This window comes from Nematolebias whitei, chromosome 19 (assembly GCF_014905685.2).
Source record: "Nematolebias whitei isolate Nwh7 chromosome 19, NemWhi1, whole genome shotgun sequence".
In the NCBI taxonomy this organism is placed as follows: Eukaryota; Metazoa; Chordata; class Actinopteri; order Cyprinodontiformes; family Rivulidae; genus Nematolebias; species Nematolebias whitei.
The window spans coordinates 15,243,071-15,260,544 of NC_056516.1; the positions used below are offsets into that span (position 1 = coordinate 15,243,071).

Here is a 17,474-nt window from a genome sequence, read left to right on the forward strand (position 1 = left end):
ATTGCTTTAGTTGATTCTTTGACTACTGTAATGTGCTCTTGTTACTGTAGAACTCACTTATTACGAGGTGTATAAATCAAAATCCTCAAAAAACTTTGACTAGTTCAAACTTTGCAAAACACTGCTTTAAACATGATGGTACTATTCATACCATGATGGTATAAAAGCTCTTTCTTTATAAACTGTGATGTTTCTTTAACCTTAAACTGGTCAAATTCAATAGAATGAATCTTTCCTCTGAGTTTATGGTTTTTAAATTGTAGTGCAAGTACCACTGGCGGTACTCAGGTTCAAGTCAACTTTATTGTCATTTTCCACCACATGTGGTACATGATTGGAACTAAATTATGTACACAGGATCCCAGTTACACCCAAAAATAGCAAAATATAACATATGAAAAGAAACCGAGAATAAGGATCTAAGATATACACTAAACACTAAAAGTGTATTAATACATCATAACAACAGCAGCCCCAACATGAGTCTTTGGTGAGTGGATAGGTATGAATGAATACAGAAGCATGAAATCAGCAGCATGGATAATCAGCAGCACAGATAAGTCACATATCACCAATTAAAGTGGCATTACAATGATTTTTTTAATCTTATTTTTTACATTGATTATCCTGGTTAAGGATTAATACTGTACATGCAAGTCTAACAGCTTCAGGGTAAAAGCTGTTCCTCAGTGTAGTGGCTCTACAATTAATCCTCCACAACCATCTGCCTGAGGGGAATGGGGCAAAAAGTGTATGTGCTGGGTGAGTGGGGTCCTTCATGATGCAGGTGGCCCTCTTCCTACATCTGGAGGTGTAGATGTCTGTGATGGTGGGGAAACTGACTCCAACATCTTCTGTGCAGCTTTCACCACTCTCTGCAAAGCTTTTCTTTCTGCAGCTGTGCAGCCTCCATGCCACACGTTGATGCTCGAGCACAGGATGCTCTCCACTGCACACCTGTAGAAGGAGGTGAGGACTGAGCTTCCCAGACCAGCTCGCCTCAGCCGCCTGAGGAAGTAGTAGTAGTATTCAGTTTCCTTTTAGTTGTACTCAAAAGAAATTTGTGTTTCAACTATCAGAACTTTGTGTTAATAGATGTGGAGTTCCTCAGGGCTCTGTGTTAGGACCAAAGTGTTTATTTTGTATGTGAATGATCTGGATATGTGTGAGGGCTTTTGAAGTGTGTTTTATTTGCAGATGATATCACATTTTTTTGTTCAGGTGAAGATAGTGAACAGATGTTAGAGATGATACAGGTAGAATTCGTAAAAATACTAACTTGGTTCCAACTTAATAAGTTATCATTAAATTTGGAAGAAAAAAACCCCAACTACATGATATGTAGTAATAGAAAGAAAATTATCGAAGTCCCATTCAAAATTAACAGTATTGAAATTCATAGCATTAATGAAATAAAATTTTGGGGTGTTGTTATTGTTGAGGAGCTGACATGTATCTCATGTAAATTACTTAAGAATTAAAATCAATTACATTGCTGTATAAAGTAAAAGAGTTTTTGAATGACAAAGCTTTATATATATTGTATAATGTAATGATTGTTCCATATTTAATCTACTGTATTGAAGTTTGGGGAAAAGCATGCAAAACAATTACAAATCCTATTTTTATTTTACAAAAAAGAGCTATAAGATTATTAGAAGGAGGTGCTATGCTCACCCAACAAATATATTATTTAATCAACTGAATTAAAAAAAAAAATGTATGATTTGGTTGAATATAGAGGCAGCACGGTGGCACAACTGGTAGAGCTGCTGCCTCTGAGTGAGAAGGTTGCTGGTTCAAATCCCGGTCCGGGGGGCTTTTTGGGTAGAGTTTGTATGTTCTCTCCGTGCATCCGTGGGTTTTCTCCTGGTACTCCAGTTTCCTCCTACAGACCCAAAACATGCATGTTAGACTGATTGGTAACTCTAAATTGTCCCTAGGTGTGAGTGAGATAGTGAATGGTTGTTTGTCTCGTTTGTCTCTATGTGTCCCTATGATGGACTGGAGACCTGTCCAGGGTGTACCCTGCCCCTTGCATAGTGATTGCTAGGCATGGGCACCGGCGACCCCCGTGACCCAAAATGGAAGAAGTGGGTAAAAGATAATTGATGGATGGATGAATAAATGAAAAAATAAAGAAAAAACTATTTACACCTTTACATAACAAGTTAATTAACCATCATAAACTGAACTGTGACTTAAAACTTTAAAGTAGAGTAAGCCAAAAGTATGAGTGGTTGTAACATATTACTATCTGATTGAACAACTCCTTGTAAGAACCTCTGCAGAAAGAGTAGTGGATGGTATTTTAATGGCTACTCAGGCAGCAGCAGTGGCGTCTCTTAAGACCCACTAAAGGTGCAAAACAGTGAGGAAATTAAAGGTTTTCCAACTTTTAATAGTTTGTTGCAAAGTCAAGGCTGTAGTGTGTTTAGTGAGGTTCCCTGCAATGAACAAATAAAACCATAAAATCTTAAACTGCCAAGTTTATTCCTAAACAGTAGTTAGGTGTGTATTTTGTGTTTTGATCATTCCTTCCTGAGGCTGTTAACTAACGAAGCTCTTTGGAGTAGGGAGTCAAAGGTAAGGCACAGTCTGGTACATGTCCGTTAAGATTGCATCTCTTGTTAAAACATTTACGGAGGGATGGATAGCGATCAGTGTCTGAGTTTATTTTAATTTTGAGATACCACCTCAGTAGTGGACCTATTTGTTATTGCTATTACCACTGGACACCCACACCCAAGGAAGTCCCAGCGGAAGATAATCTCATAAAACGTAATTGTTGGATGTCCATCTGCAACTAGTTGGAGTCTACCCATGTCAAGATGGTCACCACAGCTAATCAACCTTAGCAAACACAATGGCTGTATAATTTTATAATAATAATGGCTGTAATAGTTATAACTTTTATTGTTAAAGAAAATGAGAGGTATGATAGCTGAGAGTTATCCTCGACATTCCCAAGTGCTAACAGATCATGCAATTTTTTTTATTTAAAACATTGTTCTAAGGCAGTGACTGAAATGCATTCCTTTAAGGACTCTACTTTATTAGGTTTGAGTTATGTGTTTAGTTTTGGTTTCTTTGCTCAGGTTGCCCCAGTTCAAATCCCAGTTCGGGGGCCTTTGGTGGAGTTTTCATGTTCTCTCCGTGCATGCATGTATTTTCTCCGGTACTCTAGTTTCCTCCTACAGATCAAAAACATGCATGTTAGGCTGACTGGTAACTCTAAATTGTCCCTAGGTGTGAGTGAGAGAGTGAATGGTTGTTTGTCTCTATGTGTCCTGTCCCTGTGAGGGACTGGAGACCTATCCAGGGTGTCCCCCGCCTCTTGCACAGTGATGGCTGGACATGGGCACCAGTGACCCCCGCAACCAAAAAGGAAGAAGCGGGTAAAGATAATGGACAGATGGATGGGTACTCATTTATGTCAAAGAACCCATTTGACGTGTTAATAAAATCATAAAAGTCTAGCTTAAATGCTAGTACTATTTAATGTCTGTCATCATCATGATAGTATTTTCTAAGGTGGTACTTGTTGAGAATAGTTCGAGAACCGTTGGTATAAGCAGTCTCTAAAAACTTGTATTACTTGAACAGAATTCAGTCCTCCCTGATTTTCTTGTATTTATGTGTTTATATGTACATGTGCCTGCATGAGTACATGGTATGCACTACATCTCAGAGGAGGTATAAATACTTGGAGCATACATTTCTGGGTAATGCTCTTAGCTTCCCGAACCCTCCCTTGTCTGTCTCTGGGGAAATCTCTGTAAACACTGCCACGGGCCAGCCGGCACCATGTAAACCCTGATAAGAAACCATAAGAAGGTACCAGATGTTCTTTCAGCAGTTAGTTTGTACACGTCTTCTCGCTTTTAAATAAAAAACATCAAATTTAGCATGTGTTTTTTTTTTTTTTGAGAAAAAATAAAAGATCGTAATGTCTTGTTAGAGCAACATGTGAGGCCCAGTTTGGTAAAGTTTATTTATGCTACTCCGAACAGGAAGTGGTGCTTTCCTCTTATCTCGGCATGTCAGAGTCCATGTATACTTGCTCCCAACTCTGTGACTCTTTTATTGTCAATCTCTATACATTGTTTTGGAGAAAGAACTGTTTACACTAACAGAACCTCTGACCTAAATACACCCTGTTCCACCTCTCCACATCAGAGAAACAGCTGCTGAAATGGTTCTACACAGGTTGTTTACTTTTGCTCGAATCTGTTTTTCCCTCAAGCCCTTAAATATTCTTACAGCTGATGTTAACCTTTAAAAGTCTCTTGGAAGTGTTTTAAAAAGTCTATTAATATTTGATTACTTAAAAGCAGCAAGAACATGATCAGTGCATCGACCTACTTGTGTGTGTTTCTTGTTTTTGTTGTAGAGCTTCCAGAGAACTGGACTGATACGCGAGAAACCATCGTAGAGGGGATGACTTTTAACCTTCGTCACCTTGGCATGACACTCGTTGACCAGCCCAAAGGAGCAGAGTTGTCAGCGGCTGCTGTAAAGAGGATCTTTGCCACGGTCAGAGGAAAAAGTGTCACATGTGCTTGCGATGTACACGAGTTATCCTAACGTTGATTATCCCAAAGTGTTAAGCGCACATGAACCTGCAGTATCGCCTAATTTTCCAACGTCAATGGGCGTCAGCTTGATTAGCATTATGTGTGAATAGTGCACCTCTGCATTTGGAATACGTGTTGTCTCCTCCACAATTAGTAAGCAACATTTGAAAAGTTTCACTCACAGCTCAGTAACAAATGCTTTGATCATTATTTTATTGCTGTTTAGGTTTTCAAATAGAAGCTATGTTAGATTTTTAGAGTTAGAGGAACGCTAGGAAATTCTAGAGAGGTTTATGTGTAGGGAGGTCCGTCCATCCATCCATCCATCCATCCATCCATCCATCCATCCATCCATCCATCTATCCATCCATCCATCATCTTTACCCGCTTCTTCTTTTTGGGTCACTGATGCTCATATCCAGCCATCACTGTGCGAGAGGCAGGGGATACCCTGGACAAGTCTCCAGTCCATCACAGGAACAAATGGAGACAAACGAAATTCACTTTCTCTCTCTCACACCTAGGGACAACTTAGAGTTATCAATCAGCTTAACATGCATGTTTTTGATCTGTGGGAGAAAACCGGAGTACCAAGAGAAAACCCACACATGCACAGAGAGAAAATGCAAACTCCATCCAGAAACAACAAAGTCCATGCTCAATAATCCAGGTATCCAATCCAACATTTTTCAGTCAGGTCATCTGGACAGTTTCTTTATTTGTGCTGAAACGTTTCACCTTCAATCCAGAAGGCTTCTTCAGTCAAGGAAACACACAACACAAAACAGATTCTTCCCCCAACAGCTTACTCCAAAGTGGAACAAACCAGTTTTGCTTGTGATAAGATGGTCTCTTTGGTACGCCCCCTCCTCCATTGCCAGCCCTCTTCCTTGTTGACAGTCATGGCAAACTGGTTGAAAACAACAAAGTCCAAATAATCCAGGTATAAAATACCTTCAGCACAAAAAAAGAAACTGTCCAGATGACCATGACTGAAAAATGTTGGATCCATCCAGAAAGGTCCTGGGCTGATATTTGAACTGGCAACCTTCTCACTGAGAGGCAACAGGTCTACCAACTGTGCCACCGTGCCACCCGTAGGGAGGACTAGATTAGCTTATTTATAGATCCCCATTTACTGAGTTATCCAAAGTTTTTCGTTTTGTTTTTCTTGATATTGAGAACTGACCACTGTACTTGTTGTGCGGGGCTCTTTAGTGTCGTTTTGGTGGGTCATGCACATGAGTTTTCACACACAGTAAAAATGGAAAGGCAACCAGGAAAGTTAGTTTCTCACTGGATTGCGACTATTGGCTACTAAAAGTTGTAAAAACATATGCAAATTTTAAGTTTCAGTTCCAATGAATTCTGAGTTGCAGCAGCGTTTTTTGGGGCCAACTTTTAAAATCATGGCTTCTTTTCACATGTAGCACGTGTACAGTTGTATTCTAGACTGCGCACATGACTGCATGCTTCATACTGACCTTGGCAGCCTCCTTCACATTTATGATTTAATCTACTACAGAAATGCAGACATGCGGATTTGGATCAGTTTTTAAATCATTTTTATTAATCAATTTCATGGTTTTGATATAAACTGTAGCAGTCTTAGCACTTGACCTTATCGGTGTACAAGTGTTCATAATCTGTCATTTACAACAGGGTTTTATTAGTAAAACTCATCATATTCAGGCATTTATTTTAAGGAAGAACACAACCTTGTAGAGATGGACTCACACTGGTCCTTTACCTCATTTACTCTAGAGACACGTTCAAATGATTATTCCAGGGACACTGGAGAGGTCAAAGAACACGGTGGTCCAATGAATTAAATGCAGCCCTCATAATGTTTGCAGAAAGGTGGATAACGGTCTTGTCTTGCTCAAACTGCTCTAAACCCTCAACAATATTTACTACAAACAGAAGATTCTTATGATTATCACATAACTGTCTTATGTTAGGGCTTTTGGAGATTTCTGTCAGTTTCTGTAAACATGTAATATTTATGGATTCACAGTTAGGTGGCTCAGTTGGTAGAGCCTCTCAGCAAGAAGGTTGCCAGTTCAAATCCTGGCCTGGGACCTTTCTGGCTGTGGGGTTTCTCAGGGTACTCCAGTTTCCTCCCACAGACCAAAAACATGCATGTTAGGTTGAGTGGTAACTCTGAATTGTCCCTAGGTGTGAGTGAGAGAGTGAATGGTGGTTTGTCTCTATGTGTCCCTGGGATGGACTGGAGACCTATCCAGGGTGTCCCCCACCTCGCACAGTGACTGCTGGATATGGGCATCAGTGACCCCTGCGACCCGAAAAGGAAGAAGCGGGTAAAGATAATGGATGGATGGATTCACAGTTGGTAATCAGTGGTGCTGATACCACTAATCTAAAACCAAAAGTGGCTAAAATGTTACGTAACACTAACATTTCTTTCTAATTCCCTTAAAGGCGAAAGCCAGCGGGAAAAAGCCTCAGAAGGTTGCTCTCAAAATTTCTCCTCAGGGAGTCATGGTGTTTGACTGGTCCACCAACAAACTCCTGGAAAACGTCTCCATATACAGGTGTGTTCAGGACTGGGTTTTCCTCAGTCGTAAAGTCCTGCTGTGTGACTGGTCTGATTAATCAAACAATGAATTCTGTCTTCTCTTTGTTCTGCTTGTTGAATCTGTTGTTGATTGTAGAATATCCTACTGCACCGTGGACAAACTGCATCATAAAGTGTTTGCTTATATCGCTCAAAACACCCTGAATGGCACCCTGGAGTGCCATGCCTACCTCTGCTCCAGGAGGAAAGTGGTGAGTGGGATCTATTTAACTGTTTTCAAGGATGTTTTTTGTGTAAAAGTTATAAATAATTATGGTTTTATCAGACGTAACTAGCTTTTTAAATGGCCATAGTTCAGAAAAAAATGGGTTTTACATCTGGCGAGACTGGCAAACTAATGGGTAGTCCCAATGCAACAAAGACTTGCTGTCTTAAAACAACTCCCATCTCGAAAACCATTTTTAGCAGCTCATGCAAACACTACGTCATAAACTGTTATACTGCAGGCAATTTGTTAATACGTTTATTTACATATGTTTCTTTGGTTATTTGCAAGTGTAAATAGCAGCAGTGGCAGAGAGACAAAACACCTCTTGTGCAGTCCGATGTCAATTCTTCTAAGAATTTTATAATGCATGTGTTGTACATGGCAAAAATATTAAAAAGCATGACCAATGGCTGCAACCAAACCTGGTTGCCATCAGGTCATTGTCTTCTGCCGCATACACTCCTCATATAAGCAGATTCTCAAAACAATCCTTCATAACTTCAGGTCTCTCTTGTAAATGAGTCCTCGAGGCTCAATGGGATTTACCTGTATAAATAAAGGTTGATTGATAACTGTTAGGATTTGTGGTCGGAGCGAACCCAGAGTGCAGAACAGGAACTCAACTCGGCAGATATACAAAAATAAGTTTTTTAATGATAAATGAAAAGTACAAAATAAACAAGCTGACGGGGCAGCAAAACTTACATAAACAAGGAGGGAGGCACGGGGAACTCTAGGAACCAGGAAGACAAGGAGAGACTCAGGAGACTCAAGGAAGCGTACCCAACGAAGAACGACCCGACAAAGGACAAGACAGAATAGGACTGCTTAAATACTGGGAGAAGACAAGACATGATGACAAACAGCTGGGACGAGACACAGGTGGCAACAATGGAAACTAATGAGGAGCACGAGGGAAACAGACACACCGGGCCACAGAAAAGTAACATCCTTACAATAACTGAGTTAGCTCTAATGCCTTCTTTAAAGGAAATGACATCACATACGCACTGTAGTTAAAAAATAAAGCCAAGTGTTTTATGTAAAGACATGATGGTCTCTTTAGGCTTCTTTTCTGCTGTCGAGGCTAACAGTTGTTCTCTCTGAAAACGTGGGTTCTCCAGGCTCAGGCAGTGGCTCTGACGGTAGCCCAGGCCTTCACCGTAGCATTTGAGCTGTGGCAAGTAGCCAAAGAAGGTGGGCACCACTTTGTTCTCCCTCAAAGTCTGAGAAAAGACACATTCACTCGTTCACACAGGCTTGTTGTACAAAAGTGTGAGACTACTTTTTAATGTACTGAATGCACGTTAATTCATCGTGGATGAAAATACCTGTGGCACCTTTGTGGCTTTGGACCTGTTTGTCTTTGTAGAAAAAGAGAAACGAGTTAAATCTGGCTCTGCAGGAGAGACCAGCAGCAGTTCTTCCTCAGAGAGATCAAACAGCTCGGGGAGTCTGAAAGGAGCTGGTAAGAAGATGGTTTTATATTTATCCGTTTCATTTATTTTCATTTGACTGTTGATGAACAAGTATGTGCTTGACTGTTTGGAAGAAATATTTCCTCCTTTTTCCATAAAAAGTGAACTGAATATCTAATTTTCTCTGTTTGTTGTCTAAACCAGTTAAATAATCAAGGACAAGGACAATCTACAATTTTTGTTTGTTTGTTTTTTGAACCCGACCAGAGGACCTGACTTAACTTTTTTTTAGATTTTTCTACCTGGATTATTGAGTATGCATCGGGAAATCAAGAACAGTATGTTTTTTGTGACATTGACATGTACGGTATGTTAAGCCCCTTTCACTTTGAATGACCAACACCTACTCACTCTATGACCTACATGACATATTAAACCCTCTTCACGTTGGATAAAGATTGTGTCACAACATAAAAAATGAGCCACAATGTGGATGGTCTTCATAGGTTGTTGTGTGCATGCCTGAGGAACCCCGTAGGTTCTCCACTGTGGCTTATAGATCAAGTATGGTTTCCACATGGTCAGAACTCCATAATAAAGGCATGATGGTTTATATTCACGGTGGCAGTGTGTCAGACTTCTAGTTGGTATTTGAGGGACCAACAGTGGCAGCAGATGTATGGTATGGGCCACGTTCACACAAGCACATCCATGGCCCGTCACACCTGCATGGATTGCTTTGAAGGACTGAAGACACTTTTGACACTACTGCCATGTGCATCAGAATCAGAATAAACTTTATTGGCCTTGCACCGAGATACAACGCGAAAATGTACGTACAGTCGTCCGAAAGATGGGCGGGGTGCACGAAGCTGCAACTATAGAAAGCGCGGCCATCTTATTCTTATCAGATAATAATCTTAGATAGGAAAAGGGGGAGAAACATGAGGGTAGATAATGGTATTACAAAAAAAAAAAAAAGATATTTCACATCTTGTCTATCAGGACACGATTTGAGACATCAAAACCCTCTACCAGCATAGATAGATGAAGCTTTTGTCCTTGGGTACTCATGTCCCAGGAGAAATTTGATAGTCGGCCTGTCTCCGAGGTCGTCGGGGAGTCAGATTCAGATAAGCTTTGATTCTTGTTTTTCTTCAGGCAGAGATTACTTTTTTCTTCAGCCTTGAGTCCATCTGGGCGTTCTGGTTTCAAAAATGCCTAATTGTGGGATTCCATTCCACTGATCCATGCTATGAGTCTCCTTCAAGGTCGAACCCACCACGCTGACGAGTCCCAGAAGCTGCAGGTGGCCTGCGATTCTCATAAATCACCTCCACCTTACAGTTTAGCTCGTAAACCAGATGATTTAAAGTTCCTACTGCACAGACCAAACCTTCACACTGACTCGGAAGCATGTCCACGGCCGAAACTGCTACAGATGTCTTCTTCAAAAGTCGATAAAACAGAGCCCCGCCGATGCCAAAAAGCAGAGTCCCTGCTATCATAAATCCAAATATGTAAACGTCTTCAACATCCTCCTGAGACAGGACTGAGAGGCACATCAGCTGCCACACTCCCCACGGGTCCATGACGCACCCCACAGCGTGAGTCTCAGCTGGACACGCCGGTTCTCCAGGAACTTGTTGTTTTGTTGAAAAAAATTTATCAAAAGAGTTGAACGCCCACGATGCCAAATCCATAATCTTCTTAATTTATGTTCGGGAGATGTGAACCAGGCACTTCAGACACACAGAGAGCAGAGCAGGAAGAAGGAAAAACGGGGGAGGGATGACAGAAGCAGCCACCTCGATGAGAGCCAGGGAGGAAATACCACATGCATCACACCAGTGATAGATTCTTTCTATGACCTGACCACAATTAGTCTTAACCTAAGCATTCAGCCAAACGCCACCCATCATAGATACTCTGCCACAAAGCACACTCCAGGACTCCAGCCAAATGGTCAACCATCACAACTTAACCACTGCATGTGCATTCTCAAAACCATTATGGACCTATCACACTCAGTCATACGTAACGAGGAGTCCACTGTGCTCCTAACACATGCCTGAAGACCTCGCCAAGTTCTGGCAGATTTGACTGTCATTACAGGATCATCATCTAGTGTGAAGGAGGCGTATTATCTCTAGATCAGTACCTGTTTCTTCTTCTCATTTAGTTGTTGCCACAGAACATCTGTTGGACTTGGAGGACAGTGTGAACACGGTTCAGCTGGAAAACGACGGACCCTCTGAGACCAACAACAACCATGCTTTGGTACAATCTTCTCTGTTAACTTTGGTTCTGTATTGTATAAACTGAAAAGTGTCGCAAGTCATTGGATCTCCATTGCTGCTTTCACCATATTTGACTTTATCAAAATATATTTCTCAGGAAACTTATAGAAAACCTATAATTTAAAATGAATTGTGAACAAATAGTCATATTTAATATATATGAGAGTACAACCAGATCCCTTTTTCTTTCAGGAAATAGAAGACAGTTTGGATGAAGCCTTTTCCAGGTGAGATATTTGATCCAAACATTTAGAATAAATTAAAAACGAATCCTGGTTGATTTTTTTTTTGTTGCTGCTTGTTAGAAATAAAATACCTCTACTAATTCTGTCCAGTCCTTTGGCAGATAAGGTCCCCTTTCATTCACTTGGTCTCACAGTGCCACTCACTGATTATTTCTGTGTACTGCAGCTTACAACTCTCCCAGTCTGATGAAAAAGTGACTCAATAGGTGATAAATCACTTCACTGCTGATGTAAAGCTGTGCTCAGTGTGCTGTGTGTTTGTGTCTCCAGCTGTGCTCTGGATAGCTATGGTTCATTTTCAGGTAAAGTTCAGCATTACTGTCAACCATGGTTTAGTGTGGTAGTTTAACCACTAACCTGACCCGTCTGTTTGTTTCATTCAGTCCAAACCAAATAACATGTCTAATGCTAGTTTCCTTGGTATTTTATGCCCCGTGGATCAATTGTTCAATAACTTAAAAACAAACAAACAGCTGATTTAACGTTGCAGAATGCTGGTCCGGTTTTCTGATATTTTCCCTCAACCTCTCTGTGGTGTTTGTGTGATCGAGCTACAGCAGCTGGAATGACTCTGTTGAGCAGTTTGAGTTGTAGCTCCAGAAGTGGATCAGGTCACCACTTTATTCTGAGTGACTCTGGAGCACCACCTAGGGGATGCCTGCGGAGGCAATGGCCACCCCTAAAAACCTGGTGAATCCACAGAGACCTACAACAAAATTTTGGGTGGGAAAGGTGATACAGACCTGCCTCCACCCTCATTTGCTCTACTCTGGGCCCTTGAGCAAGGCCCTTAACGGCCCACTGTCCAATAAATCACCACCCCCTTAAACATCTCTGGAGGTGCCTAACCTTCCTGCTTGTTCTGTCAGCTCTGCTGATCAGCTGCTCCTGACTGGACCAAAAACTAGTTCTAAGCTCAGAGGGGACCTGGCTTTTGGGGTGGTGGGGCTAAAACAATGGAACAAATTGTCTTTGCACATTAGAGAGTTTAACAGTTTAACACCTAAATTAACACTTAAAAGTCAGTGTTATTCCTTGGTCTTCATTACTTTTTAGATGTTATATTTATGGTTTTATTCCTGTTTTTAATTTCTGGATGGATGGATGAGTGAGTGTTTACTTCTTATAGATTTAAAAGCCTAGAATTATAAGAGGGCAGACTTCCTTCTTCTCATGGCTGTATTTACAGAATAAATTCATAATTCTGGTTGGTCTTTTAGTGTTTCCTTTTAAAACTAGAACATATTGATGAGCAGAACGTTATATATTGTTTTTTAGAAAAGCACAAAGTTCACAATGGACAGCTCTAGGAGTTGGTTGATATTTGCTTTTTCAATACTTTCAGCCAAGATTGAACAAGTCGGTAAGAAAAAGTGATCATGATGTGCCACAGGCAGGAAGGTCCTGGCTCAGTTCCCACTTCTGTTTTCCTTCATTTCATCTGTTCATCTATAACTTAATTCAGTTTAAACTGGAGGTAAGGGTGTAGCAGCTCAGAAAGGTGAAGGGGGCAAGACCATTTAAACATTTAATAACAAAGAAAAGGATTTTAAAACGAATTGTCAGCCAACAGAGAGATTTGAAAACATGTGTGATGTGGTTGAATGTTCTTGCACTAGTGAAAAACGTACCACAGCATTTTGTAACATCTGTAAAGAGCCACAGCAGACACACTGACCCCGACACACAGAGCATTACACTAGTCTGGTTCAAACAGCAGCTGCAAAAGAATCGGGTTTATCCTGACAAGCTGTCTCTAATGAAAGAAAGTAGATTTCACAACTGACTATGGCTGACTGTCACTTTTAAGATAATTATATAGTTGGCCATGGAGCCAAGATGTAAAGAGGCAAAAGATGAAGCTTTGCCAAAAACCATAGTTTCAGTGATCTGATTTTTACCACGTTCACAACAATGGGAGACTGCGACCAAGTGAAGATTCAGCACAGTCTGCTGCTTCTTTAGATAGGAACTTGACTAGTTGGCTTTTATTATGTGTGTGAATGTTTTTGTACGGCGCCCTGAGACGACTTCTGTTGAGACTTGGCGCTATATAAATAAACTGAATTGAAACTATTCAAATATAACCTCAGGTGTATTGGACTTGTACAGCCACAGGATCTGGACACCTTCAGTCACTGAGTCGCCCATAATCAACTCCTCTGTTGATCAAATGGTTCTATAGTAAAATGTGAGACCATCTGCCTGTTAGCTGAAGCTTGGGTGAAACGGGTTGATACAACAAGACAAGTGTTGGATAAAAATATCCTTTCATTATCTACTTACTTAAAAAGAGCCATACATGTAGTCAGGAGAAGTTTTTTTTTAACACAGTTTACTTGCAAGGGCAGACGTTCACCTCAGACTTCTACAGTTGTTTCATTGAAGCCCCGGTCATGAGTATCTGCACCAGACAGTGTACAGGAAGTGTTTTTATAATGTTTATCAGCACGATGACCTCGGCCTCTGAGTGTCAGAGGCGTCAGGTACCTGCAGGCTCCTCTCTGAGACAGAAAAAGAACTCTCTGACCTCACATAGTTCAACATTAATTTAACATTAGCAGTGATAAACATCCATAAACTTTTACCTAAATTTCCTTGACAACAATAATCCCAAATACAGACTCAGACTTCGTCTCAGACTGACGAAGTCTTCTGGATTAAAGACGAAACGTTTCAACAAGTTTTTTTTATGTTTTGAATCTGTCCACAGGACTTGATTAACTGTTTTAGAATCCCAAATACAGCAACAGATTTACAAGAGAATGGCCCCCCAAAAAATAAAGATTTAAGGTGATAAAACAGCCCAGTTATAGTCCAAACCCTAATATTTTAGAATTGCTGATCTGGGATCTTGATAAAAAAAAAGTCTTCATGAACTGAAGCAATGTTGCTAATGAATAATTTAGATCCTGGTAGAAACCCCAGAAATGAAAAAGTCTAGACTCTTTTCCTACAACAGTATTTTGTGCTGTAGTCTGTTTTTTTTTTTTCTTTGTCTCCTGTACAATCAAATTATGTCTGACTAATAGATAAATCATGTGAATTATCTTTACTCTTGGAATCAGTGATGTGACTTCATTTTTGTGAGAAAGGGAATTGAAGTTTCTTACATTCCTTTTAGTTATACATATTTTATTACTTTTAATGTTCTTGGGTTTTCTTTTGTATCAATTAGTTGGAAAGTGGTCTCTAACATGCTTTCATTCATTTTCCTACCCCTTTGTTTTTTACTCCTCCATCCTGTCAGACTGGCAGTGTCACGTACTAACCCCCAGGTCTTGGACACTGGGGTGATGCCCGAAGACTGGATCGCTGAACTGGACCAGGACGGCACCAATGGAAACACACTCAAAGGTTTCAGCTTGTATAAGGACGATATCTCTTGCTTTTGATTGGCACTGCACAGCAGAGAGGGACACCAACAACATACGAGGAGCAATGTGGCCGTCTTCCGTTAAAATAAGATATCATCTGGTGAAAACTTGCAAGGGAACAATTTCAGGACTGAAATGAAGTGTCTGACTTTTTAATTAACCTTGCACACTGACTGTTCTTACTGGATGGAAACAGCTCAGCCTGCTGGACCTTCACACCAAAGCACACAAAATATGATTTTAGTAATATCAAGGCTTTGTCTACACTGCTTTGGATTGTTTGTATATTTTCATTTTCTATATTTTCCTACGTTCACACATGCCAACAAAAAAACTTTGCCATAGTTGACGAGAACATCCACATTATCTGCATATCAAAGTACAGAAAAAGATCATGCTTAGCTTTGTTAAAGAATGTCCCAAAACTTTTAATTTTCTTTGATGTGTTTAAAATGTCCTCAGTTACTAACCATTTCATGCAGTCAAGATTTACAGGAGGAAACATGACATAGGAAAACAGGTCAAAACACCTCCATCTTTGTTAGTGTTGTGAGAGAAATGTGCAGAAATTAGGTTGCTGTTTCCAGTAATGGTCAGTCAGGTCATCTGGACAGTTTTTTTGTGGAGAGACGTTTCGCCCTCTACCCAGAGGGCTTCATCAGTCTGAGGATTCCCAAGTAAACTGTTTTCCCCACTAAGCAGTATACTCCTTTAGTGGACCAACCAAGTTTGCTGGTGATAAGATGTTTCTGGGGGCTGTTCTGTCCCCTGTCGACTCCTTCCAGGCAGACAGCCACAGCCAAAGTGGTTCAAGACAGAGGTCTGCAACTTTTACAGTCAAAAGAGCCGGCCCTTCTGCCTGTTCGTTCACTACATTAAATGTTCAGAGCTGCAAAAGTTGCTACAGTGGTCATTATCAACTGGTGGCCCATCGGCCACTTTAAGTTTATTAGAGGGGCCTTTTCTGGCCAGTAGGTGTGAAATTATAAAAATAAAAACATATTGATATTTTGCATTTTGAGACAAAAGAAAGGACTGGATTCCATCTATCCATTATCTTTCCCTGCTTTTTCCTTTTTGGGTCACGGGGGACACTGGTGTCCATATCCAGCAGTCACTGTGCTACTTTGGAGAAATTAAGCATAAAGTCAAAGTGAGTATAATTTACTGTGTGTATTAGTACTACAAACCGGATTCCAAAAAAGTTGTGACACTGAACAAATTGTGAATAAAAACTGAATGCAATGATGCGGAGGTGCCAACATCTAACATTTTATTCAGAATAGAACACAAATCACAGATCAAAAGTTTAAACTGAGAGATTGTATCATTTTAAGGGAAAAATCTGTTTCCAAATTTCATGGCGTCAACAAATCCCAAAAAAGTTGGGACAAGTCCATTTTTACCACTGTGTGGCATCCCCACTTCTTCTTACAACACTCAACAGACGTCTGGGGACAGAGGAGACCAGTCTCTCAAGTTTAGAAATAGGAATGCTCTCCCATTCATGTCTAATACAGGCCTCTAACTGTTCAATCATCTTGGGCCTTCTTTGTCGCACCTTCCTCTTTATGATGCACCAAATGTTCTCTATAGGTGAAAGATCTGGACTGCAGGCTGGCCATTTCAGTACCTGGATCCTTCTCCTACGTAGCCATGATGTTGTGATTGCTGCAGAATGTGGTCTGGCATTATCGTGTTGAAAAATGCAGGGTCTTCCCTGAAAGAGATGACGTCTAGATGGGAGCATATGTTGTTCTAGAACCTGAACATAGTTCTCTGCATTAATGGTGCCTTTTCAGACATGCAAGCTGCCCATGCCACAAGTGCTCATGCAACCCCATACCATCAGTGATGCAGGCTTCTGAAAGGAGCATTGATAACAACTTGGGCTATCCTTGTCCTCTCCGGTCCAGATGACATGGCGTCCCAGTGTTCCATAAAGAACTTCAAATCGTGACTCATCTGACCACAGAACAGTCTTCCATTTTGCCACACTCCATTTTAAATGACCCCTGGCCCAGTGCAAACGTCTGAGCTTGTGGAGCTTGCTTAGAAATGGCTTCCTCTTTGCACTGTAGAGTTTCAGCTGGCAACGGCGGATGGCACGGTGGATTGTGTTCATTGACAATGCTTTCTGGAAGTATTCCTGAGCCCATTCTGTTATTTCCTTGACAGTGGCATTCCTGTTGGAGGTGCAGTGACGTTTAATTGCCCGGAGATCACGAGCATCCAGTAGAGTTTTACGGCCTTGACCTTTACGCACAGCGATTGTTCCAGATTCTCTGAATCTTTTGATGATGTTATGCACGGTTGATGATGATAACTTAAAAGTATTTGCTATTTTACGCTGGGTAACACCATTCTGGTATTGCTGCACTGTCTTTCTGCACAACAATGGTGGAATTGGTGATCCTCTTACCATCTTGGCTTCTGAGAGACACTGACACTCCGAGAAGCTCTTTTTATACCCAATCATGTTGTCAATTGACCTAATTAGTGTTAATTGGTCTTCCAGCTGTTCGTTATATGCTCAATTTCCTTTTTCCAGCCACTTATTGCTACTTGTCACAACTTTTTTGGGATTTGTTGACACTGTGAAATTTTGAATCAACATATTTTTCCTTTAAAATGTTACATTTACTCAGATTAAACTTTTGATCTGTCATCTATGTTATATTACGAATAAAATATTACATTTGCCATCTCCACATCATTGCATTCAGTTTTTATTCACAATTTGTTTAGTG

At 40.6% G+C, this 17,474-nt stretch overlaps 1 protein-coding gene across 1 annotated transcript; it reads left to right on the top strand.

Moving 5' to 3' along the window:
- The first annotated feature begins 2,055 nt into the window (after nt 1–2,055).
- ldlrap1a (low density lipoprotein receptor adaptor protein 1a) lies at nt 2,056–14,742 on the top strand. Its single transcript, XM_037693639.1, has 9 exons — nt 2,056–2,074; nt 4,394–4,536; nt 7,020–7,132; nt 7,253–7,367; nt 8,509–8,581; nt 8,757–8,852; nt 10,985–11,082; nt 11,295–11,329; nt 14,598–14,742. The coding sequence occupies exons 1-9, from the start codon at nt 2,056–2,058 to the stop codon at nt 14,740–14,742; spliced, it is 837 nt and encodes a 278-aa protein (XP_037549567.1).
- The last annotated feature ends 2,732 nt before the right edge of the window (nt 14,743–17,474 follow it).